The sequence below is a fragment of the Bombus pyrosoma genome, linkage group LG7 (genome assembly GCF_014825855.1).
Source record: "Bombus pyrosoma isolate SC7728 linkage group LG7, ASM1482585v1, whole genome shotgun sequence".
NCBI classification, from domain to species: domain Eukaryota; kingdom Metazoa; phylum Arthropoda; class Insecta; order Hymenoptera; family Apidae; genus Bombus; species Bombus pyrosoma.
In genome coordinates this window covers 14,845,723-14,870,941 of record NC_057776.1, presented here as the reverse complement: position 1 = coordinate 14,870,941, position 25,219 = coordinate 14,845,723, and the positions used below count along the sequence as shown (strand labels likewise).

General features: G+C 33.9%; 2 protein-coding genes across 8 annotated transcripts in view; one reads left to right on the top strand and one right to left on the bottom strand.

The window, feature by feature from the left end:
* The window catches only part of LOC122568930 (heparan sulfate 2-O-sulfotransferase pipe), a 122,073-nt gene extending 98,122 nt beyond the window's left edge, over positions 1–23,951 (top strand). For all 5 annotated transcript variants that reach the window (XM_043729245.1, XM_043729247.1, XM_043729246.1 and 2 more), the window contains 5 exons: positions 15,887–16,093; positions 16,329–16,408; positions 16,847–17,128; positions 18,140–18,294; positions 19,699–23,951. In XM_043729245.1, the coding sequence (XP_043585180.1) occupies positions 15,887–16,093; positions 16,329–16,408; positions 16,847–17,128; positions 18,140–18,294; positions 19,699–19,895 (921 nt within the window). In that variant the 3' untranslated portion in view covers positions 19,896–23,951. The remainder of the gene's footprint in view (positions 1–15,886; positions 16,094–16,328; positions 16,409–16,846; positions 17,129–18,139; positions 18,295–19,698) is intronic.
* LOC122568925 (glycogen-binding subunit 76A) overlaps positions 1–25,219 on the bottom strand; it is a 139,896-nt gene that overhangs the window by 20,716 nt on the left and 93,961 nt on the right. The window contains exons 2-5 of one of the 3 annotated variants that reach the window (XR_006317267.1): positions 15,877–16,097; positions 5,547–5,636; positions 1,607–1,697; positions 1,277–1,520 (exon numbers count right to left, since the gene is read on the bottom strand). The exons of 1 other annotated variant lie outside the window; for it this stretch is intronic. The gene's annotated coding sequence lies outside the window, so the exon portion shown is untranslated. Of the gene's footprint in view, positions 1–1,276; positions 1,521–1,606; positions 1,698–5,546; positions 5,637–15,876; positions 16,098–25,219 lie in introns of those variants that run through there. One more of the 3 variants, XR_006317263.1, reaches the window with a different exon arrangement.

Here is a 25,219-nt window from a genome sequence, read left to right as displayed (position 1 = left end):
CTTTTCTTAATTCTTCTATTCTTTTTACCTGCATATTTTGCAATATTTTATATTAACTTTCATTGAGTTCGTAAATATTTTTCTTCAGGTTTCGAAATCCCTTTTGTAACATAATGTTCTAAAATATTACTGATATTAGTCTACATTGTACATATGCATACGCACGTAGAGAAGTTAGTCTTCTTATAAATTTCTTACAAACAATATTTCTATATTCTCTTTTCGAGATTATCAACTTTCAAAGGCAGAAGCAGTGTCGTCCATTAACGCTATTACTAAATCACGCTGCTGATTTGTACACGTAACACAAGTACATGCAAACTTTCACGAAGACTTAAAACTTTTTAAAGACATTGATAATTCATTCCATTGTACAAGGAATACATCCGGTCTCTTGCCTGTCTTATAAACGACTCTTTACTTTCTACTTGTTCTACAACTAATCGCGAACAAACAATGTAACTATGTAGGTAAATTATTTCGAAGATCATCTGCAAGTAAGAAAATGAGAAGAAACGCGAGGAATAAAAGTTCGTCAGAACTCGTCAACTTCCAGTAAATTATCTCGAAAATTCTTCCATACGTATAATTTTTCAAACTCAATTCCAAAACGCTACATATACTATAAATACCGATTTCTCTTTCTGCAAGTATAACATTTAAGGTCAGAGGTCGAGATGGACTATACGAAGAGGATTTTACGTGAAAAAGCTATAAAATGTTTCTAGTTGTTAGTTTAAGATGAAAGTGATACATATGAACAATATTTGTGTTGGTTATAATGCGCGAAAGCTTTGAATTGGAGAAAGTTAGGATTTGGATTTTTCCAAGTTTGATCAACCCGTAGGTGTCAGACTACGACATTATAAACGGGACTGTACATGCCTCTGTATGAAAATAATTAAAGAAATAGAATTTAGATAGAGATTTACCTATTAAAATTTACTTAATTTTGCCTGTGATCTGAATGTGTTGACCTCCTGACCCTTACGATAATTGACGCTTTAATAAAGTCAACGTTAATTAATTGAGTTATCAATGGCGAGCTCCCATAAAAATATTTAATATACAGAATGTCCTGAATGTACCAAAAGACAAATTGCATAGATTGCATGTATATTAATAAAAAAAGACAAAAATACAGTACATGACATGAGAACAATGAAAAAGCTCGTACGAATGTGCTCCCTGTTTAACCTTGTTTCCGAGTGCTAACAAGTTTTATGTTGGAATAATTCTATCGAAAGATGGTAGTACTTGAACTAATTTCACTCACCTATAATAAACAAAATTCAACATTTCACGTCGAGCCTTGTATTTTAGTTCTGTAAACGCTTTCGGTCAACGATAAGACATCTCCAGTTTTGTGTTCGTCGCATCGGTTCCCGGGCCTCTCTCGATCGCAGCCGGGACGGTCATCGCGGAGGTTTTAGTCGATTAAAGTCTGGCACTACCACGCCGCTTTCCCCAGAAGCGGCCTGTTGTCCGTGCGGTTTTTCTCCACGTTAAAAGATAAAGGTCTTGCGTTCGTATACAAGCAGGTCATTTTGAACACATCTTGTGAATGTATAGAGATACAGTTTTAAAGTTAAAGAAACAAACTTACCATAACTCGAAAACAAAATCCAATAGGGTTTCGTATGAACTATTTTATTGGTCTCGTGCGCAGGATCTGCTGCCGACGTGGTTCTCCGGTGCTACGGGACACCGTATATATATATACTGAAAGTTATCCGTGAAATTTTCTAATTTGAAGTTATTTACTTTTAGAATACTTCATTTTAATTGTAGAATATGCATAAATCTTACTGGCAAATTTCGTCGCGTAAAGGAAGAAATAGTTGCAATTAAAACGAAGTAAACTTAAATAATCCGAACTTAAATCTAATGCAAACTACTATGTTCAGCCAACGATACCAATTGAAAATTAGAAACTCTATTGCTTAACAAATTACTTATACAAGAATAAAAGAAGCTGTTAATCACGTTGATAAGTCTTGTAAAATCAAGACACCGTTTCTAAACAGAAGTTGTGCCAATTTTCCTCCGGTTTTAACATTATTCGACGATAAAGCTATCGTTAACCCGGATTTAGAAACGCAACGTAATCAATTACCGTGCAATACCGATGCACAGACCTCGATGCATGTATGTATCCCGTCAACCGTGCGAAGAATCATTTTCACGGCTAAGGACGCGAAGAGAAAAAGAAACGATGCAACGGAGGAAGCAGTCTCGCTTTAGAAACGGAAGGAAATTGAAGAAGTGCTCGAAAAAGATTTTCAACGTCGAGTTGGATTTTAATTAACGAACTGCTGCATAATGAAGCAAGTGATACTAAAACGAGGACACTGTTGTCGAGAAGCATACTAACTGCAGCTTAATGCACCGCGTGTTTCTTCCCTGCTGACAATTATGCTTCTAATTATCTGCTTACACAGAAGTTTTTATCTGCTGCACGCGGGCTAATTTATTTCAATGGATTCATTATTTTCTTGCTATTGAGGAATGTTGTTATAATTGACGATGTTAAGTAGGAAAAGAATGGTTCTGCAATGAATGAATGAAATGAATGAAATGAATGAAAATATCAAATGTAGAGAAATATTCTGTGCTTTAAATGTAATACTCTATTGCTTTATTTCAAATACGTTATTGGATATGCTCTATTGTCCTGTAACGCGTCTAAGCTAGTGTCATTTAATCCCAAATTTTACAAGTAATTAATTAGTTAGATGACAAATGTATTTGTTTTCTGCTGTACTAATAATAATAAAAATGGTATTGGTAAATGCACGTGGATAATATTGCTTCTAAATTTTAATACATCGTGTTTCCTTCGTGGAACCATTTTAAAAAATGCGTTTCTATCATTAACAATTAATAAGGAGAATAATTTTCTCAGAGTTTACAAAAATTTGTGACTGAAAATATTAGAAAGTAATTCTCCAGGCTTGCAGTAGTATGGCCTGTACATGGACGGCCGATGCTGTGTCGACTAAATAAGTAGAAATGGACATACACTGACATGGTCAGACGTCTGTAATCACTGCGTGTTGCATAGAAGTCAAGAATTTAAGAAAGAGTTAACCATCTTTAACGATTCTGTTGATATAATGAAAAATGTCGAGACATTGAATCTGCTACCCAAAGACACACAGAAATACTTTCATGTATCAATATATGAAACTACGAGGCAAAATGAAGATAGAAAAAATTTGTTAAATAATTAGACTCATAAATGAGTGAATTGTGCTATAAATTATAAAATATGGAATATAAAACGTATAAAAACTGAGAAGGCTGCAATATGAAGAAATAATAGATACAATGAGTATGTAGAATACAAAATAGTAATAGAGAATCAAGAATTTAAGTGGAAAATCAGTTAAAATGTAGTGGTTTCCGAAGCAAACTATCGGCCTGCAGCAAGGTGAGATATATCATGCACGTGCACATTGTATATAATTTGAAATACTCCGATGTTTATCACGACAGCTGTTGCAGAATCGATTAATCAAATAAAGAAGTACACGACACGGGGTTATAAGGTGTAGCGTGCGTTATGACGTGTGTAAGAATCTACCTTGCAAGAACAATAGGAAATAGATTATCACGTGGATTATTCCGTTATCGATAATGATCGTGACTCACTAATGGCAGTTAGGAAAGCATACATACACCAGAATGCAAAAATTCATCGTTAATTTTGAATGTCGGTAAATTAAACTACCCTAATCCTCCTCGAATCTGAATCGAATTTAAATAAATATCACAAGTTTAATAAAACTGGACTAAATACCGCAACTTTGATACAATTAGAATACGTATCACATCTAAGAAGCTTTTGTAAAATCTACACATTTTTCAAGTTGTGCAGACCTCGTATTTAATAAAAGCAAATTTGAAAGCTTTCGAGTCGTGCCGCTATCGATACCGAACAGCGATACGATCCTCCGCTGTCCTAAAAGTTGCTTACAAGATACGATAACCGCAAATTGAAGCTACAAACGCGAACAATAATAAAAACATCCTGATTGCGCAATTCTCCATAACAAAATTAAAATAAGTGCCAGGATCCTAATAAAACCAGAATAGATACCACAACCGTAATAAAACGGATATAAACACATCTACCACTTAATCTCTCGCTTGCTCCTCCAAACCCAACCTATTCCAAGATTTAACTTCAAACCTAACCGCAAGTCCACCTTCGCGCCATCGATCTCCAGGTAGAGAAGGATCGAACCATTTCCTCCTGAACGAAAGAATCGGCGCAACGTTCCCCGAGTAACGTTTTATTCGAAGCAGCGGCTGATTCGACGGCTGGAAACGTTATTCACGTGTCTGTGAAACAATTCTTAGAACAGAACAGACGGGAATCGGCGGCGTCGTTAGGATCAGATTCTATCTGGTACGTGTGCACTGTGTACGCAGCGTCTATCGAATAAGCAGCAAGTATTGTCGAAGAGTACGTTGACCGATCAACCGAGCAGACAGATGGCTGAAGCTCTTCTCAGCAAGTTTATTCCGCGTTAGCAGTGCTCCATCTAATAGGAACGGGCTGGATTTTCTTGGGAACGGTTTCCGTATGCGTTTCGTATCAAGATCATTCTATAAGCTGAAAGGGGAAGGGGAGAAATTGTGGTAGAAGTCGAGCAAGGAATATTTTTACGTAGAAGTACGCGGAAGACGTGGAATAAATGTTATTTCTTGGAAAGTTTGGTATCACAAGGATCGCGCGTTGCTTTTACAAACGATAATTTAGCAATGAATAATATTAATCAATCATTGGCAAGCTACAAGTTGTAATATTCTACTGGAAACATAATTCTTAGAATTTTAGAATTTTCGAAAAATAGGATGATCGGCTGGTTCGTAATTTCTTAAATTTACTTGTAAAACATAAATTATAACGTTCCATCGCAAACGTAAGTTTTGTCATTTTTTTTTAAAGAATAGGATTTTGTATTTGTATGCTGATTTTGTATTTGTGAAAATTTGAAGGTATAGAAACACACAAAGTGCATATAACGTGCGAAAATGTTTTTTTCTATATTTAGGGAATAAAGTAAACCGTTTAGATTTCACTTCCTTGGTTGTGTTTATGAAAATAAAAAATTGCATAAATATTCGTAGTTTTAAATTATTAAGCTTGTTAAGATAAAAATTATTTTCGCTGTAAAGAAAGAACCGAGTGAAAGAAGTAAAAAGACGTTACAGAAACGGAGCTCGACGTTGCTACAGTTCACGAAGAAATAATTAAAACGACCACAAATTATAAAAGCAGAATAGAAGTCCATAGCAAGCAACTGGCTAACAATTTCTATAACCAGCATATCTAGAGAAAACTCCGAACAACTCATCCACTAGATCTGTTAGACCGATAGAGATCACCGCTATGGAAGCTTTCTCAATGGAGAAATCGTCTACGTGATATTTCACTTAATAAATGATATAAAAATTATAAGGAATGTCTACGTAGAAAAATTATAAGGAATTTTAGAATTAAAAACAAACGTTACGAATATTTTTTTTTAATTTACCTCACAACTTGTAGCGATACGTCTCGTAGCCAGTTCATTAAACCAGATCAGCAACCTCAGCCTACCAGAAGATCATGTAAACACCGAATTCTGAAGAAAATATAATAAACAGTATCAACATTTATTATATGCAACATTTGTTAATGATTATTCTTACTTATGGAAGAAATTTATTAAACAGACAAATAGTACGGTGGATCAGTTTGGCTTCTGCGAGGCTCGTGTGACAAACCACCTTATAAACTCTACCATAACTTTATCCACACCCTATATACGTAGCAAGAGTCGGTTGAAAAAGAACCGATACCGGAAGATCGTCGATCGTGATTAAACCGTGACCGGACGTTCTCCCTTTTCTTCATTTTTATCTTCGAATTTATTGTCTATCTGAGCTCACGATAATCGTGTGCACGACGTCAGGAAGATGTCGGATCGAGAGTTCAAGTTAACGAGAACATTCGAAGAATCCTTAATCGGACTAACGCAAAACGCGTGGGAATTACGAACCACCTGTCACGATCGTTCGAACATTTCTCAATCGTGAAAACGCAACGATGGTTCGCGGTCGAGCGAAACAAGTAGAGCAGATGATTCGTCCAGGTAAGAAACGTCCATATAAATACGATTATGATAGTCTCGAGCTCTCGTTACATTCAGGTGAGAACATTGACTGCTAGTATTGCACATACTAGAAAATTGGAACGCACTTTCTTCGCTTCGATGAGTTTCGAAGATTGACGAGGTCGATGATTTTACCTGATATTCGTCAAGATTTTTTTCCTTTTGAGGGAATAGTTGATATTATTTAATATATAAATAGATAAAATAATTTTAATTGAAGATTGTATTAAATTAATTTAATTGATTCGTAATTATTTTGTAATTGTTTAATTAGTGGTAATTTTTGTATAGTAAAATTATAAAAATCTAAAATAAGAATTATTTATAGGATGTCTGAAATAATATCCTTTTTTAACAGATTGAAATTAGGTATTGTAATAAAGTATCAGAAATCTAATTAAATGACTATCATCATTAACTTAATATCGAATAAATTTGAAGATAGCTCTGGCGACCAAAATTTTACGACTTACTATTATATACAAAATGTTGTATTGGCGCTATTATTTGTGCCATCCTAAACTAACATCACTAACAAATACTAAACCACTAATTTTTCACGATAATTATTTCCAAGTTTCAAATTAAAATATAAAGTATAAAAAGATATAAATTCTAATTATTTATAGGGTTTCCTTTTTCTAAGTTTCCATTTGAAAAGATTCAATGTTCATCTTCCAGTCTTAAAACTACTTAAGAGCTTTTCGCTGCCATTCCAGGGATACACGTAATCGTTGGGATAATTCATTGTACGATATCGGAACAGCTTCGAAATACAATAGAATCGTTTATGGGTTTACAAATCAGGCGGTTCCGCCTTGACTTCGATCGATGGAATCTCTCGATCTTGGATTCCACGGAATATCTGATCCTCGGCATTCCCATGAGCGAATTCAATTATCCTCATCTAATCGTGACTCGCGATATTTAATCAAATTCTCCGGATCACGGCTATCTACAACTTTTGAAAATCGTTTAAGGATAACCAGGATATTTTTAACGTAATCGAATTCCAGAAATTGAGAATGTTATTTGAGATTCTTGTTTTTATTCTTCTCACTCGGTAGAATAATGATAGCAATATCACTGGTGAAACTTCTTTTTCGAAATATGCAAACACGAAGATAGAACTATTCTCTATTGTGATAGGCATAAATTTTACTAAATGTGATTATTATTATATAATGGAAAATACGGTTCACTTTGCAAATATTATATATATACGTATATTTACTCTTGTTTATTTAAAAGCTCTTTTCACATGTTACGAAAAGGAATTAACGTTGAAAATCCTGCAATTTCTGTACAATTCTATTCTAATGGAATCTCTTTCATCGTACAGTACTGTCATATTACTGTTAGCTTGTCCGAAAAGTGTCTTTCTTTTCATCTTTTTACATCTGTCATCTTTATACAAACATGAAACCTAATCTGTCGAACGTTGTGATCTTTATTTTGATAGAACAAAATGGATCATACGTAATTCGATAAAATAATATAAAACGAAAAATGTTGTGCCTCCATTATTTGCTTATAAAACGAAAGAAACTTTTCGGACGACCTAATAGAAACTCTGTAAATATTGCGACTGAAATCTATCCTGATAACATAGCTTCTTACACGCGTTGGCACATTCCTAAACAACTATTCAGGTTTATATCTAACGTACATATCTAACTTAGGAAAAGTTCGTTCACCCTTCGAGAAACCTACGTCTCGTACAAACGTGCAGCGTAAATAAGTACTTAGTGTTTAATAGTTACCTAATGAACTGTCTTCTTACGGTCATAAACTAGTTTTTAAAATACGAGTAACTATACGCATCCGTTACCTTGATGACCTCACTGTTCTACTGGAATAATCGCCGACGTACGAATTATTTCGAGTAACTAATTACATAATTATTTCGAAGGATACACAAGTTCCTGATATAAACTGCCGCGAGGGCTCAACGAACGAGCTTCTCTTGATCGTTGTCGTATGTTTCAAGATATTTCTACGAAGACACAAGTAATGCATATAATTTCAATTAGATTTAGATTAGATCGAAGCTATAAACTCGTACAATACTATTAGATTATCCAAAAAGTGTGTTTCTTTTACAGACACGTGTTTTACAACGACGTATCTTTATACGAACATGAAACCTAATCTGTCGAACGTTGTAATCTTTATCTTGATAGAACTAAATGGATCATACGTAATTCGACGAAATAATATAAAACGAAAAATGTGTGTAAAACGAAAGAAACTTTTCGGACGACCTAATATGTTACGCTAATCTTCTATTATACTTACAAGATATGCAGATAGTCAAACGAACAGAAAACCTTAAAACCGATTTACAACAGAATCATTTTCCGCGATTTTGTTTTCTCTCAGAATAATTAAAAACATATTATTTTTCTATTTATTATCTCAACTCTATTTTTGTATTTCTGTTTCCCGTTTTACAAACCAAACTTAACAACGTTATTTTAAAATACACATGCAATATGTGTATAATTCAAATTTTCCATTCTCTTTCTCTCTGTCCTTTCACAAATTTTCCTATCCAGAGCCGAAAACTTCTCATATTCTATCTACTCGAAGGAAAAACTTCGAATGTGTTATTTGTACCATAAAAACTTAAATTGCTGTTGAAAAAGAACAATTATGCGAATAGTCTTAATAACAAATATTGTAACGAGCACATTATCGCAAGAGACGAGAGAGATGGACAAAGAAGTAACGTAAAAATAATCGAACGGTATCGAAGCGACCAGTTCCATCATCGTCTAGCATCGCCAATGATGAGAATCGGACCAGAATGCGGTGGCTTTGCAGGATGCGGGCGACAAAATGAGCAAGAAACAAAGTCACGATGGTGGTCGATGGAAAAACAGTGAAAACCAAGTGATTCGTGTCGTTGTCCGTTAGCAGTTGACCTTGTTGCCGGTCCACCCGTTACATATGTAACACACGCACCTGAGAAACGGTAAAACGCTTGATCTGACTCGACACAGACCCGCATTGTCCGTCGAACGAAGGAACTGGAACAATGGCGAAAACTCAGCCAATGAATTCCATCGAGTGTCAATGTCTTCTAGGCCAGTTGATTGAATTTTAACCGGCCAATTGGCTCTTGATCAATTGGACACCAAAGGAAGGACACTTAGGCGAAGTACGTCGAGTGGTTCTGGCAGTAAACTAGGTTTGATTTTATACTGTGTGTGATTTTTCGTAAATGGTTACGTAATAACGTAAAACATGATACAGCGTGAGATAGAATAAAATTGAGCATGCGAATAGTTTTAGATTGTGGAGGAATAAATCATGAAAATTGTCCGAGATAAAATTCTCAGAATGTATAATTATGACAAATATTATTATCGAAAATATCTTTCTTCGTCGCTGTCTTCTTTTTGCCTTTGTAGTCGCGTTATGAAAGAGCTTGTAATAAATACGAAATACGAAAAGTAAGAAATGGAACTGGAGACCGACGTAGTTTTATATGACGGAAGGATAAATCATGAGAATTGTCAGAGATAGAATTTGTATATTGTAATTGAAAATATTTCTTTAGATATGGAGTAATAATTGAGAAGTACAATAATTAGAAATATTATAACGTTAATGATAATTGTATAATACCGAAGTACAAACAATTTTGTGACGAAATGCATCTTTAGTCTCTTTGGTAAGTCCGTATGCAAAATATACAACATGTGTACGTAGACTTTCGTGACTGACTGTATATGCGTAGATGGAAGATCCGTTTAGAAATATTTCAATGGATGTCGCTCGACATACGATTCACGATCGTACGGTTATTTAAAAAAAAAAAAAAAAAAAAACACAGAGATTTAACATTGTTGTACAGAATAGACGAAGTATTCTGTACAAAGTAGACCTACAAGAAGAGAAAAATAACACGCGCAGGTATTACAGTGGTCAGGATGCGTGAAACCGCGAAATACATTGCTGCTTTTCAGCCTAATCGTTAATCGCTTAAATACGTCGACCGTGAACGATACTCTGAATTCATGGCATAACTGTTGGATATCCAAGTTTATGATGCGACGTTGCTGGATTTCGATGAATTTTTAATTGTAATGTGAACTAAACGTATTAATAGAAAAATTAACCATTCCATGCAATTTAATGTTTTGCGTTACTAATTATAAGATACGTATGATGCAAATTACCGATATGTCGAATGCAAATTAGCAACGTGTAGAATGCTAATTACAGATATTTCAAGTAGTTAAATTACGAATTTCCGATTACAAAAGAGGCACGTAATTAAATTATAACAGAACATTTTTCCTTAAGTATGGTGTTTTCTTTGCTTCGTCTTCGCGTTCGTATTCGCTCGATTATCCTCTTTTCAAATTTTTCAATACTCACGATACTTCATTTATGAAAAGCATGGAATATACAAGATTCTATCGGGTTGGCAACTAAGTGATTACGGATTTTGTCATTAGGTGGTATTGACAAAATCTGCAACCATTTAGTTGCCAACCCAATAGTCGAGTTCTAATGTATCGAATACTAGAACTAAATATTTAGCGAAATCTCTAGAAACGTGATATTAGTTTCGAGTCAGGCAAATTCAAGAAGAACAGCAGCATTGAAATTATTTTAGATTCATATTTTAATCCTTAGTTTTAATATGTTATCTGGAAACTTTCTCCCTGACTATAGTTTTATTAAATCTACGAAAGTGATTTCACTGACTATATTAATTTGCTTATTTACTAGATAGACATTCTTGTTTATTTATTAGATATTTTTGGAATTGATTCGAATTTGTATTTCATTCGCGACTGTGTTATCGTAAGATCGTGTTCATTGTTTTCTCATCTGGCCTTGGAAGATATAACACAAAGAGAATATTAAGAGAGAAGATAAGGATCGATAAAACTGCAAACTCGGTCTATCGGAATTTCAATCAGATTGCAATATTCATGTAAAATGAAGAAAATATTCATCAAAGCAAAATTCATTTAAGATATAGAGTGTGAAGGAAAAAGCATCGAATGTTTTCAAACGGCAGTTTCTCAATTCTGTTATCCTTATAAATAGCGAATCATAGAAACGTGAAACACCCATAATTATTTTATAAAAGGAATTGCAAAATATGTATGTCCTAGTGAAAAACTTTAAATTCCACCGACTGTTTCCGCCATGATTATATATATATATCATACGATTATATAGATCGATTCATCAGAAAGTTGATTATCTTTAAAAAGAAACCTCGCATTAATAATTTAAGAACAAAAGAAAGAGGATCCGCGTTCATGGAAATTTCACCTTGAATTTTTTAAGCCTTCATCCTATGCTTTTCCTGCACTAAAATTCCTATTTTAATAAATAAAATCTACATTGATAATCTAATTTAATACGAATTTCAACTCGAATCTTTCAATAAATTTCTACGTGTTCGCTTACAGTAACGTAGAAACTTTCCTGGGTAAAGATTTTATTTGGCTCGATCTTTAAACAAAAATAGCAGTTTGCAGGTCTATATTAGACCTGAATCTAAAAAGGGGAAAATAATATCGCCGTTTATCGGAATATTTAAACACATTGATTTAACAAAAATCAATATGCATCCAAGCTGTTCTTTCTTTTTATCTTTCACTTTACGTTTACTATTGTATATTATTTCTTTCTAATAAAACAAAAATAAATAACACCATTACATCAGTGCATAAACCAAACAAAGGGCCCACATGTTCGTATCAAACAATTACCAAGCGGAAGCTAAAGAAAAGCAAACACACGAGCCCCGATAAAAAGAACCAATAGAATCAAGTCGAAGGCCCTAACACCCAGTGTCAAGTGACTAAATACTTGTGACTCGACATTATTATAGTAACTCGCTCTTCCGCTCTGCACTTGAAATAAAAATAAAAGAAGGAGAAAAGAAGACTAGAAAGGACAAGAGAAACATGGTTATATTATTATATACAAGGTTGCAATTATTAAAAGAAAGTAATGGAGGTAAATACGAGATTCTCAATGTTGGTCGTTAGAAAGATAATCACGAGACAAATTATGTAATCATCATAAATTATGCAAATATGGTCGATAGTGGGAAGCATAATTCGTAAAGAATCGACGTATGTATGTGTGGGTCCTCGAGTTTCGATTGTGTTTTTTAATAGCGCATTGTCCTTTGTTCCAACGTTTCGTGAACATTGTTCGTATCTTCGTGTAGCAGAGGCGAAACAATTTCAGCTTCGATATTATATTAATCCTGAAGATCTATCGTGGGTGAAGCTTCACCTCGTGCGAATTTTATTTTAATAACGAAACCCTAACTCTCCCATGACTTTTCTACTTTTTATTCGATATTGAATAATAATTTAGGATAAAATTTAACGGGAAACAATTTTGAAGAATAATATTCGTTCAACTTTATCGATGTCTAAACGGTTTCTGCTTTAGATCTGCTCTGAAGAAGTGGACAATGTTCACGAAACGTCGGAGGCTATTTAAAATGAGAAACTTGAGGATCCAAAGATATTTTTTTTTTATTATTATTTAATTTGTACTTCACATTTATAAATTTTTCTAACTTGAAATCCAGAAATATGTCGTGTAATAATCATCGTGAAAGTATAAAATGTAAAGTTCAGGAAGACTCGGAGGAAGAAAAACGTCAGGAACAAAAGGATCAGGGAATCCATAAACGAGGAAGAAGCGTGCAAACGCATGTATCTACTAATAATGTAATAATGTAATGTATTCGTGGCATAATGCCAAGTCACGAGGACAGGAAAAGAAAGACGAGCCCGATGCTATTACGTCTTCTATACAGCGTGTGACAGGAGTTATGTGTATGTACATAATCGTTGAGTGGTAATTTGTTTGCCACTTTCATGAGATTCGAATGAAAAGAAGGATCAAGTGCCTTGCTGCGTGCATCCTGGCACATATATTTGAGCAGCTTATGGAGAAAGAAGAATTCAAGTCGTAAATAATTTTATGAACTGCATCAGTTTTCAGAAATTTATGTACGAGTTTATTTTATACGTTTACGAACTTTATTCGTAATAAATGATAAAAGATAAACAAAATGAAATAAATGCAGTACAAAATAAACGTAGCAGAAAATATGTAACGGAAATATATTACGATCGTAGAAGCTATATGTTAGATATTTTGTTTGTTAAAAGTTTCTATTGAAAACTATGAAATGAAAAGGCAATGAAACAAACATGGTAAATAGAAAAATTTATTCCACGATAATTGGAACCAATTAATCTGCGATTCGAGTCTTCCTCGCTACTTTCGCAAAAAATCATACGGACACCACAGTAGAAACCATGTTAAGTTTCTGATTTTAACGTCGCCTTTCGATGGATCGACAAAATATTATAACACGACACAAATGAAAAGGCAAACTTGTTGGGCTAAAAGACCTAAACCTTCTAAAGTCTTCTAAACTAAACTAAATAATAAACCTTCTAAACTAAAAGTAGACAATAAATCTAAGATTTAATAAATCAATATTTCTTCTGCGGTATAAAATATTTCAATATTTCCCATCTTTTAAAAAATGGACACGTCGAAATATTTCTCTTTTGTTACCATAATATGTTCGCTATAGCATAGTACATTACGATTACAGGTCACGTCTAGAGTGACATCACAACATCTAAAAGTGATCATATACTATTAGGTGGTCCGAAAAGTTTCTTTCGTTTTATAAGGAAATAATGAATGCACAACATTTTTCGTTTTATATTATTTTATCGAATTACGTATGATCCATTTCGTTCCATCAAGATAAAGATCACAACGTTTGATAGATTAGGTTTCGTGTTTGTATAAAGATGCATCGTTGTAAAAGACGCGTCTGTAAAAGAAAGACACTTTCGGGACAACCTAATACAAGCAATTACAAGTGCAATTAGCGGTAGAAGTTATTAGCATTCGTTTGATTTATTCTATTTGTATGTGATACCTGAATAAACGTAGAGTTACTGCATCCGTGAGATAAAATAAAACAACCAGCGAGCAAACGAGAAATTGCAGTTATCGTTTGAAGAAAGCATCCTCTTAAAAGGCTCGAGATTTCGAAGCAATAAGCAATCGAAGGCTCGTCGACTAGTTTCCACAAGGCTGAATTCTACATTAACGATAAATTTGCGGAAGCGCTGGTTCGATGTTTTTCTGATCGACCTGATCATGTCGAGTGAATGCTCAACCGAACGTAACAGAAGAAAAGGAAGAGGATACGAGAGACAAAGGTCGCAAAAATAGCCATTCTGATAACGAAGAAATGAAACTGAAATAAGGAAAATCTAAATGTAAACTCGATATCCTTCCTTAAGGATTATTATCGTTAGTGTCAAATGAAATTACCTGCAATTGTGATCATCCTGCGAAAACGAAAAAACAGATATAATACGTTGGAAATGAATATCAGTGTTCCTCTGTCTTATTCAAGAGTATTTATAATTTAACGTTTTATAATAAAAAGAGAAGTAATTAAAAATTGAAGAATCGAGCTTTGCCTTAATTTCCGATTATTTGTCTAATTTTTTTCTATGCTTTTCCTATATAAAAATTGCGACTTATTATATTTATTTTTAATTAATGATTATCACTGATAATTCCGTAATATTGTCTAATAATTATAAGTCTGTGCGTAAAATTGCTTGCTTTGTAAAAATTTCAAAACCACGAAAGCTCTATAAATGTCGAGATCGAATGCAATCGAAGTTACGCATTTTGAAGAAAAGAATTGGAAAGAATCGAATCATTCGTATAACGCAAGCTGACAATGAAAATTAATAGCAATGCATTCACTCCTTGACATACAAACTCTTAAACTATCTTTAATCCTTTTCCCTTGGTATGTACTTTCATTTCTCATCGAGTACCAGATTTTAAACGTGTATTTTCAAGGTTCAGATAAAATTGAGCAGCATGTACGTTCCTCACGCGCTCAATTATCTAATATCTTTCTTTGATCGTTTGTACTGACCGCTGAAACTACCCAGAAGACGAGGTGAAACAGGGCAGTAATTACTCGTTCCACGTATATCCTAGAATGACTTGCCGATATTACAAATAGTTGTTCAACGAAAGGGAATGGGATGACTCTCCCACTGGATAGAAAATGAAGATTCCAGACGAAAGAGAGAAACCTATGATTAACGTCGTGACAACTACCTTCTGCTTGATATTTGCATGCACCAACAAGATCATAACTGAAATTGACATAAATTGAGAAGAAGAGAAATGTTTTATGTTTTATTCTGTGAATAGAATAAATTAATTTTTATTATAGAAAATGTAATTGTGGTTTTGTTCGTTCCTTTTGTTTCCTTTTTCGCGTAACAAAATTGGGTAGGATTAAAATATTCGAATATTATTACCATTGATCATTTTATAATTAATTTGTTTTCTACATTAATTTATTTGTATTTATGGCTTGTACTTCGTTACATTTGGGTAACATAACGTAACAAACAAATATAATTATTGCTTTTTATTATCGTCGTTTAGCTAAATTACATCTGATAAAAAGCATGACATACTTAGGAATTTTGTAATTATAATTAACTACAATTTAAATTACTACGTCGAGAAAATGGAAAGTAAAATTATATTTCTCGCAGAGAAAAAGCGAAAGGCAAAATAAATATGGTAAATAAGGAAATTAGAAAGGGAACAATGGAATGAAAATCTTAAGATACTTTACCTGGTTTCAGTACAAAGAAACTGAAGTGTTGGACATTGACGCACTCAACAACACAAAAAGAGCGGACCGCAGCGTCCTGTTCTTCAATCGTGTACCGAAAGTGGGCTCTCAAACCTTCATGGAACTCTTGAGAAGGCTGTCCATGAGGAATGGCTTTTCCTTCAACAGAGATCGTGTGCAAAGAGTCGAAACAATTCGTCTTGCGCCTATCGAACAGGTACCTAACAAAATTTATGAAATACTGTTATCTCTTTGATATTTACTTTTACATTTATTAATGTTTCTTTAAAAAATAGAGGCGTGTGAACGATGAAAATCCTGAACCTTTACATTTTACAAAAATTAAAGATTATATATATGAGTATATAATCTTTAATTTTTATTTAAATAAAATTTAATTGAAACAAAATAAAAATTGTACTTTTATATGATTAATTGCCTGTTTGTTTTAGCTACAACTCGCCAGGATGGTCAGCAGCTATTCAGAACCATCTGTCTATATAAAACACGTGTGTTTCACAAACTTCACAGAGTAAGTATTTTAAGATTAAATAATCTCCAATTATTTCGAAATTCTATCAATTCTTCCCCATACTACTCTATACATTCTGAAATAAAAACTGTGTAAATTTCACTGGATTTTACAGAATTAAATTATAAAAGAAAATATACGACACTAGTATAGATTTTTGCTATTTATCGACGTTTTATCTATCAAGATTCTGCTATACTTCTATCATCGTTGTAAAAATGTATGAAACCAAAGAGCAATAAACTAGAATAATCGAATTCCGCTGCAAATCCCTTTATCCGGCATTCTCACTGACAACCCGTGATAGATCATGATACATAAATAAACGTGAAATAAAGATGAAAAACGGATCTCCTGGAAGAGCAAAAGCCAGATAGCCAGAGGTAACGTAAGCTAAATTCCCACGAGATGTCTAACGTGGAACGTTTTTCCGTTTAGATTCAACCTGCCACAGCCAATTTACATCAACATAGTCCGGGATCCTGTTGAGAGAGTGATATCCTGGTACTATTACGTGCGAGCACCTTGGTATTACGTCGAGAGAAAGCAAATATTTCCAGACCTACCACTGCCGGATCCGAACTGGCTGAAGAAGGACTTCGAGTCCTGTGTACTTAAGGCGGACCGTGAATGTAGATACCTCGAGGGTGAAATTCACGAGGGAATCGGCGATCATCGCAGGCAAACGCTTTTCTTCTGCGGTCACAGCGAGAAATGCACGTAGGTCCCTTTAAATTGTACCTTGGGATTACCTTTGTGCATATCTTCCTTCGCTATGCGAATAAATAGAAGGAAGAAATTACGTTTAAACGCTTTGCTCGATGGATTTTCCTCTGAAACGAGTAACTTTGAAGGTACTCCTTGATTTGTTTGACTGAAGCAAATTGTAGTGTATGAGAGATTCGATTATTAGGTTGGCGCAGATGAGTCAGATTTCATGAGTTACGTATCATGCGTTAAAAATCGCTGGTCGAAGAACCGCAAATTAAGTTATAATATCAGAGTTTACAGAGCTTGTAGAATTTGAAGATTTGTCACGTATATAGTATATAGTGTATACTGTAGTGTATAGTGGTCAAAAGTTCGTATACATCTTGAGGATACGAAATTTATTCAAAAATTCGTATATATTAGGTTGTCCGAAAAGTGTCTTTCTTTTACAGACACGTCTTTTACAACACATCTTTATACAAACGTGAAACCTAATCTGTCGAACGTTGTGATCTTTATTTTGATAGAACAAAATGGATCATGCGTAATTCGATAAAATAATATAAAACCGAAAATGTTGTGCATCCATTATTTCCTTATAAAACGAAAGAAACTTCCCGGACGACCTAATACATATATGCGAATATACATTATACAAAAGAGTATACATAAATAAGCATAAATTAAAAATTAATTGGAAGGACAAGTAGAATACAAATTGATAGCTATTAAAATTCTGTTATTCTCAAAGACGACAATATTATTGCGTATTCGTTTGTTTCTAACACTGCAACAAAGAAATCAAGCTAAAAATTCCTTCGACGAGTTTTTCAAGAGATTCTTCCAACGAGTTTTTCAAGAGATTCTTTCGGCGACTTCTTCGAGAGATTCTCCCAGCCTAGAATACATTGTGCATTATTCACACCTTGTTCGCGCCATTCGTTCGATTCTATGTTTTTATCTTTTGTCACACCATACTTCAAGCACCTGTCATACTCATCAATTGTCGTTTGTTCGAAGCCCGTTCAACACAGTGGGCGCACTGGAACGAGCGAAGATGGCAGTGGAGAAACACTATGCGGTCGTCGGAGTGCTCGAGGACGTAAATACCACTCTCACGGTATTGGAAAATTATATACCCCGATTTTTCCGAGGGGCCACCGACGTCTACTACGGTAATTCTTTTGTTCTCTTATTTGCATGTAACTGTAAATCCTTCGCCAATCAACGATTACTATGAAACAAATATTTTACACCGGTACAAAGCAATCATACAGGGAAGAATACCTCGTTGTAATTAACTTTTAATTAACAATCGATGATTGCGATAGAACAATCTCGTATTGGAAAAATATTTCGTTCTAATTATTTTCTAGCTAACAACCGATAGTTGTGTAGAATTAAGTATAACATGGAGATGAAAACGTTATTTTGCTTCAATATACGTGACATTTTCGGTCAAAAGGTGAGCTTAACTTTACTGTCGTGTCGAGTCTGTCAAAGACAACCAATCAAGCTCGCACTCCTTTCGGACAACTTCTTTCCATTTGCGCAAATTTAGTGTGTTCGTAGATTCTCAAGTATCCAGATACTGGTCGATTCGTAGTAACAGTGCGTGAATTTTACCAAAATGTGAAATGTAAAAATGAATAATTAATTAGTCATGGAAAGCAACAGTAGCTGCTCATCCATTAGCTATGTATTCGGATTACAAAATATTTGGCTGGAATGGCGCTCTTTAGAGGTTTCTCAGGTTTCTTTGGTTTTGGTGAAACCAAAAATAAGGGCCATTTTTCACGAGAATAAGACGGGAAAAATTTCGATTGTGAAAAAATCTGTTGATATGCGACGTCCTCGTACGATTTTGACGACATTTTTTTTTTAATTTGCTGCTTTTAAGCTGCTCTATGGCTTACTGTGTATGCATCTGAATCGCGAGTATTGGATTAGGTTCGGGTTATTTTTTATATTTTGGCTGCCGTGAGGCAGTAAGCGTTAAAATTAGCATTTAGAGCATTGGCATTGGCTGTACCAACTGTCGTCGCTTACATCATTTGTTTTGCCACTTACGGTTCTGCACGATTATGATCTTACGCGGATTTCTACAGTTCTTTGTGGGTCAAATATTCGTAACAGCGAATTTTCAAAATCGTTCGTTTCCGTGAAAAATGCTCCTTGTTTTCGCCTCTATCGACCTAAAATACCTCTAAAAAGACACGTTCAGCTAAAATAATTTCCCAGTCCGCATACTGTTGTTTAACATCTCTAAGATACAGATAAGGAAATTTCTTGCAAACTCATAAAGAAATCGTCTACGTTAGTTCAGGTACTGATATTTAACAAATTTTAATGAAACTCTGTAGGTCTATCGATGAATTCCTCCTTCACTTTGAACGTAACGTGAAGCAATTAAAGTTTATTATTTAATGATTTTATATTCTCAGTCATTTACATATTTTGCTAATATCCGTGTGCTGTTGTCAACACAAAATGGTTAAAGTGCGTGTGTATAATTATGAAAAGTACTGTATGTTCGTATTGCAACGAAACACGAGGACTGAGAAAATTTTCTCTTTCAGATGAGGTGAACGCGTTCACGAGGATCAATCGAAACTTCTTCAAGCCACCAGTCAGCGAAGAAGTAAAGGATATAGTGCGAAGCAATTTCACCAGGGAAATCGAATTCTATCAGTTCTGCAAGCAACGACTATACAAACAGCTGAGGGCATTGAAGTTGACCAAAACCACGCCTCTGTACGAAAGCAATAGCTTGTAACTATTTGCAATGTGTTTATTCGATCCGTGAAAGTATCGAGTAACTCGTCGAATTTTCTTTTAACTATGTGAGAATTTTCCTTCGAGGAAGTCGGTAAAGAGCGAAGTATCGAAGACATCGGGAACGTTTGATAATTTGTCGAATTTTCTTTTGATAATGGAGAATAGAATCGAAGAATTCTTACGGATGTCGAAAGTATGTAATTCGTCGAAAAGGTTGGAGAATGTTGAAAATGATAAATAATTTGTGAAAAAGATTGAGAGCGTTAAGAATGATAAACGATTCGTCGAGATGATTTAGGAAGTTAAAAATGATAAATAACTTGTCGAAAAAGATCGAGAACATCGAACACGAGAAATAATTTGGTCGAATTATCGTTTGATAGACGTCGATGCAGGAAGAATCTCAAAGATGTTCGAGTTGGCCTCGAAATTTTGGTGATGTTAGCGACAAACGTATGTCGAGTAATAGGCGATAACGATTAGACGCAGATGTAAATGTTTATCAGAGAAGCCACTTGCGCATGGAAGCGACGTTAAAAGAGAAATCGAAGGAAAAAGAGAAATTAGAATCATTGCCTTTAAGAGAGGATCGTGGCAGATTCTCTTGATTTAATATCTTTAAATATATTAATAAATCGATCAGCGTGATGGATCGTAACGAACGATTGTTCCAGTAAGCAATATTTTATGTGATTCACGACAGTGAGTGCTTTCAATTCAGGACGCTTCGATCGAGTGCCTATTTTTTTATTTTGTGATCGTTTTCCCTGTATAATCGCGTAGCTTAAGATAAACGGCGATATAATCGCTGAACTTAATTATACGAACGAGAGCAAGTACTTACGAGACGAGGCATTAAGAAATATTTATTTAAATATTTAAATATTTAAATAATTGATGGGATGTTATCGGTTATTGCGTAAAGAAAAAGATGCAACGAGTGTTTCTGAACGCGCGACATCTTGGCGCTATTTAGATCGCTTCTTTCGTTGATAATCCATTGAAGAACGTTGTAAAGACTGATGAGGAAGACAAGGAGAGAGAGAGAGAGAGAGAGAGAGATTGCTTTTTATCGAAGAATACTTAATTATTTGCAACGACAGAAGCACACAGGGTAACCATTAGGGTATTGCTTTCCAGACGACATAGCCGTTTTTTAATGTCGACTTAAGCCGTTTTTTAATGTCCACTGTTTTCCTTCCTTTTTTTCGTAATAAACAGCTGCCATTTTCGAACAACGCAATTTCTTTTCTTTTTTCTCCACCTGAATTCTACTCGACACATTGGTTGCTACTAAAATATAGTGATCTCTTTTCCAACTAATGTACAGCTTTTTAAAATGAAAAACATCTCTAGTTTAAGCAAGTTTAATGTCATTGTTTTGTATGCCTTTCTGACTGTAAACTATTTTGTTAGGACGCATGAAAACGAAAGAGCAACAGTTACGTCATTAACGTTACTGAAAGTCTGACAATTAAATTTTAAATAAGAAAATTGCAGTTAAGTATTTAGATAATTAAATTGACGTAATTGCGCCAGTAGCAACGAATGTGTTAAATGTGTAAAAAGGATTAAAAATTAATTTTAGGTGTCTTTCGTTAGTATGAAGTACAATGTAGAACATCTGAAGTTTTCCTCTCGTGTAAAGATATTATTATATCATTCTTATCGACAAGAGAAACATAAAGTTACTATAAGAATTCTTTTTTCCCAATCTATAACGATATCCATTTATTCTTACTATGGCGAAAGGATGTGATACAAATGAAATTTCTGTCTGCTTCTATATGAACGTTTACTATACATATACACTCTGCGACAAAACTACAAAGCATTTATGGAGAGAGAAAAAGAGATTTTAATGAATAATATCATATACATACATAATTTTATAGAATCACTAAAGTACCAACGATTGAACTACTTCAGTAAATAGATGTATTGCGATAAAAATATTTGTAATAATACCAATTTTGATAGAGATTATTTACAATTGCTGATTTCTCAATGAAAAACAGTGCGACGAAACTACGAGACACGGAATACTTTTTTGCAAAATGAATGGAAATTTTTATTTACTTATTAATAGCGTGTAGTACCATTTTTGTTTCTCGTAACTTTTCATAATCTTCGGATCCGGCGATCTGGCGAGCCATGATAATACTTCAATATCTTCTGTTTCCAAATTTAACGTACTTTGCTTGAATCGTCGTGATTTAAAAAATAAAATTTTCTACAGCCATTTGACAGACATATTTGATTAACAGTTCTTGGATTCTTTGAATATATATTTTACTATTCATTTTATTAGAAACAAACTTGATATTGCTCTTATCAGTGTAATTTATAGCTGTCCACACCATAATACCTCCTCCATCAATTTGCCTTTCCTGTTCAATAAGATTTTGTTTTCTCACCCACCAGGATGTTTCTTCAAGCACATACAGTTTCTTATTTCTTTTAGACGGTGGATGCGCGCTATTTCTGCCAATGAAACCATCCTTTTCTTCTTCTTTTTTTTACGAGTTACCAATTAGTTTGCTTCGACGAGGCATTTCACAATCAGAGTGTATTTAATACCAGAAATAACAATCGCCATAAGATAGCACGTTCAACAATATAAAACCAATTACCGCAGCGAAAATCACACGAATCACTTTTTACTACGTTCTCATCTCGTTAGCAAACAACAACCATCTTACAATTTTGTCGCGGAGAGCACAACATGTTTACGTGCATTGTCTGAATTCTTGGAATTATAGACTTTGGTATTTCTGTATATAGAACTGAACAGTATGCTTCCACATGTATAAAGCAAACAATAACACTATGAACGAAGGAGGAAGAAATCAGCGAGTTCTAATAACGAGCCAAGTATAATCTCCCTCGATTCTCGTGTATATCATAGTTCTGTCGCGGAGTGTATTAGACTTGCTTATAAAGTTACTTCTACTTCGACATAATTATAAGCATAAAAGAATAGAAGATTAACAATCTAATTGGATTTTCAGCAGTTGCGAAATTACAAAGTTAAAAGAAATATTTCTTAATTATTCTAATTATTTGTTCATCCTTTTCTTTGTTACCATAGTATTCCCTTTATTCATCATACTTTATTTTTAAAATACGGAGATTATTCATTCATTACATGACTGTTATTGCTCGAAATAAATAGAACATCGTAGTCGAAGTTTGTTACTCACTTAGTTTGGATAAGTTGGTAATTAATATCAGTACCTATGATTAATATAATTCAGATTAAAATAATGGTAATAAGAAAGACTGTGTAAAAGGCGAATGATCGAACAAGCAAGAAACATAGAATAGAATAAACCGATTTTTACTAGTTCCACAAAATCTTCTTCTGGCACGTAGTCTTTGTATCGCACGTTCTTTAAATGGAAAATTAGAGAGGATATTGATATCGTCTTCGAAAGTCGAGAATAATATATAATTAATTTAATCGTTTGTCGAACAATATCGTGTGTCCGGCTATAACTTCGCGACAAAACATTTGTGAATTTTATTTATAAGCCAACGGCTCTATAGCAAACAATTGATTGCTTTAAAAAGCGTAACGCAATCGACGATAATTGTGTCAGGCCAGATTACGACTGTAACTAAAATTCACTGGAAAACATATCGAATTCGCCACCAACAACGTTCGTGCCGTGTATTACGAATATAGATTAAGTTTCCAAAAGCTACAACGCTTGTGCAATGCAAAACAATGCAAACTCGATACACGAGCTAAACTTGGCACCGCTGAAAGTACTCTAAAAATACACGTGGAATGTTGGCCTAACCGGAAGGTAGAGTTCAATTATTTTCAACCGCTCGATTATTCTGTAGCTTGCGACGAAAAATTATACTACGATTTGCTGCTTTGTATAGAAACGAACAAAATGAATAAAATGATATTTGCCGTTGTTATACATAATCGAGAAGCTCAGTGTACAAGGTACACACGTTGTAATGGAAATACAGAGACATAACAATTTGGACATTTTGATGGAAAGTTAAATTGAATAAAATGTTATTGGCTCAATTCTTATCGTTATTTTATATGTTTCTTTCTTATTTATCAAACGAATGCACCATTAACACAAAATTAAGATTACAAATTTCTTCAAAATATGGGAAAACAAGAATTGATAAATTAATAATTTGTTAAAAGTAAAATATAATGGGAGTTATTAAATAATATGAATTTTATAATTAAAAGCATTGGATATCAATTGCCATTTAACATTATTTCTTTCCCTGTGAAAATTATTTTTTCTAAAAAATTATTTTTATCGAGCGTTCGATTGATCCCACGAAACTGGACTGTATACGTCATTTCTATGGACTATTTTTTTCTTTCTTTACGGGCTTAACGTTTTTTGGACGTAGATAACGTAAAAAACGAAACAATACTGTGTCGCGAAAAAAACAGTGACATCGTGCAATTCGTGGAATCGCAATGTACCTCTCGTTCTATCTGCAACCCAAGTGATAAACTTAAGGTTTAAAGTAACCCCAGATTGCCAGGTCACACCTACCGATAATAACTCTTCAATTAGCCTTACTTATAAAAATAAGTTTCGCGCTTTTGCGTCATTTTTACTCGACAATTGCTTTAAATATAAAATCATGCATATAAGGTTCTAATAAAAGAAGATCATGCGTGAGCTGAATCTGACACTTGCCTTTACATTGTTTTATACAATCGATTGAACGATATCCTCCAAGCTAAACATATAACCATCTTTTTCTGAAATATCTCTATATATTATGATTAGTTCGTTCGAAATTTACTCAGTTGAAATATATTCATTGTATTTTATTATCACAAATATCGAAAGAGAATATTATCATTAGACATCAGTTTACTATTACTCTAAATAATATGAGAAACAGATTTGTCTTTCTTCTTCATGATTGAAAATTCTTGAGAGTTAACGATCTCTTTGCTCGAACTATTACCATCGGCCGAAATCCATAGGCAACGAAATAAAATTTTTAATAACGACGATACAGAGGTGTAACGGAAACCTAATGATAAAATCAAACTGATTTCTATTTCCAGTCTGTATTTTTACAATTGACTGTGAGAAACTTGAAAAGAAAATTTGCATTTTCAATCGTGCATAAAATAATTATAAACAACGATAAACAAAATGTTATCCGTACGATCGATCTACTATAATACATTTGAAACGATTAAATTTTCCAATCGGACCGGATTACAGTAAACGAGACTGTAGTAAACTCTTAAACTAAATCTAAATTAATATAAAACAACGTTAACATTCCATAAATATCTTACAAGGATAGAAG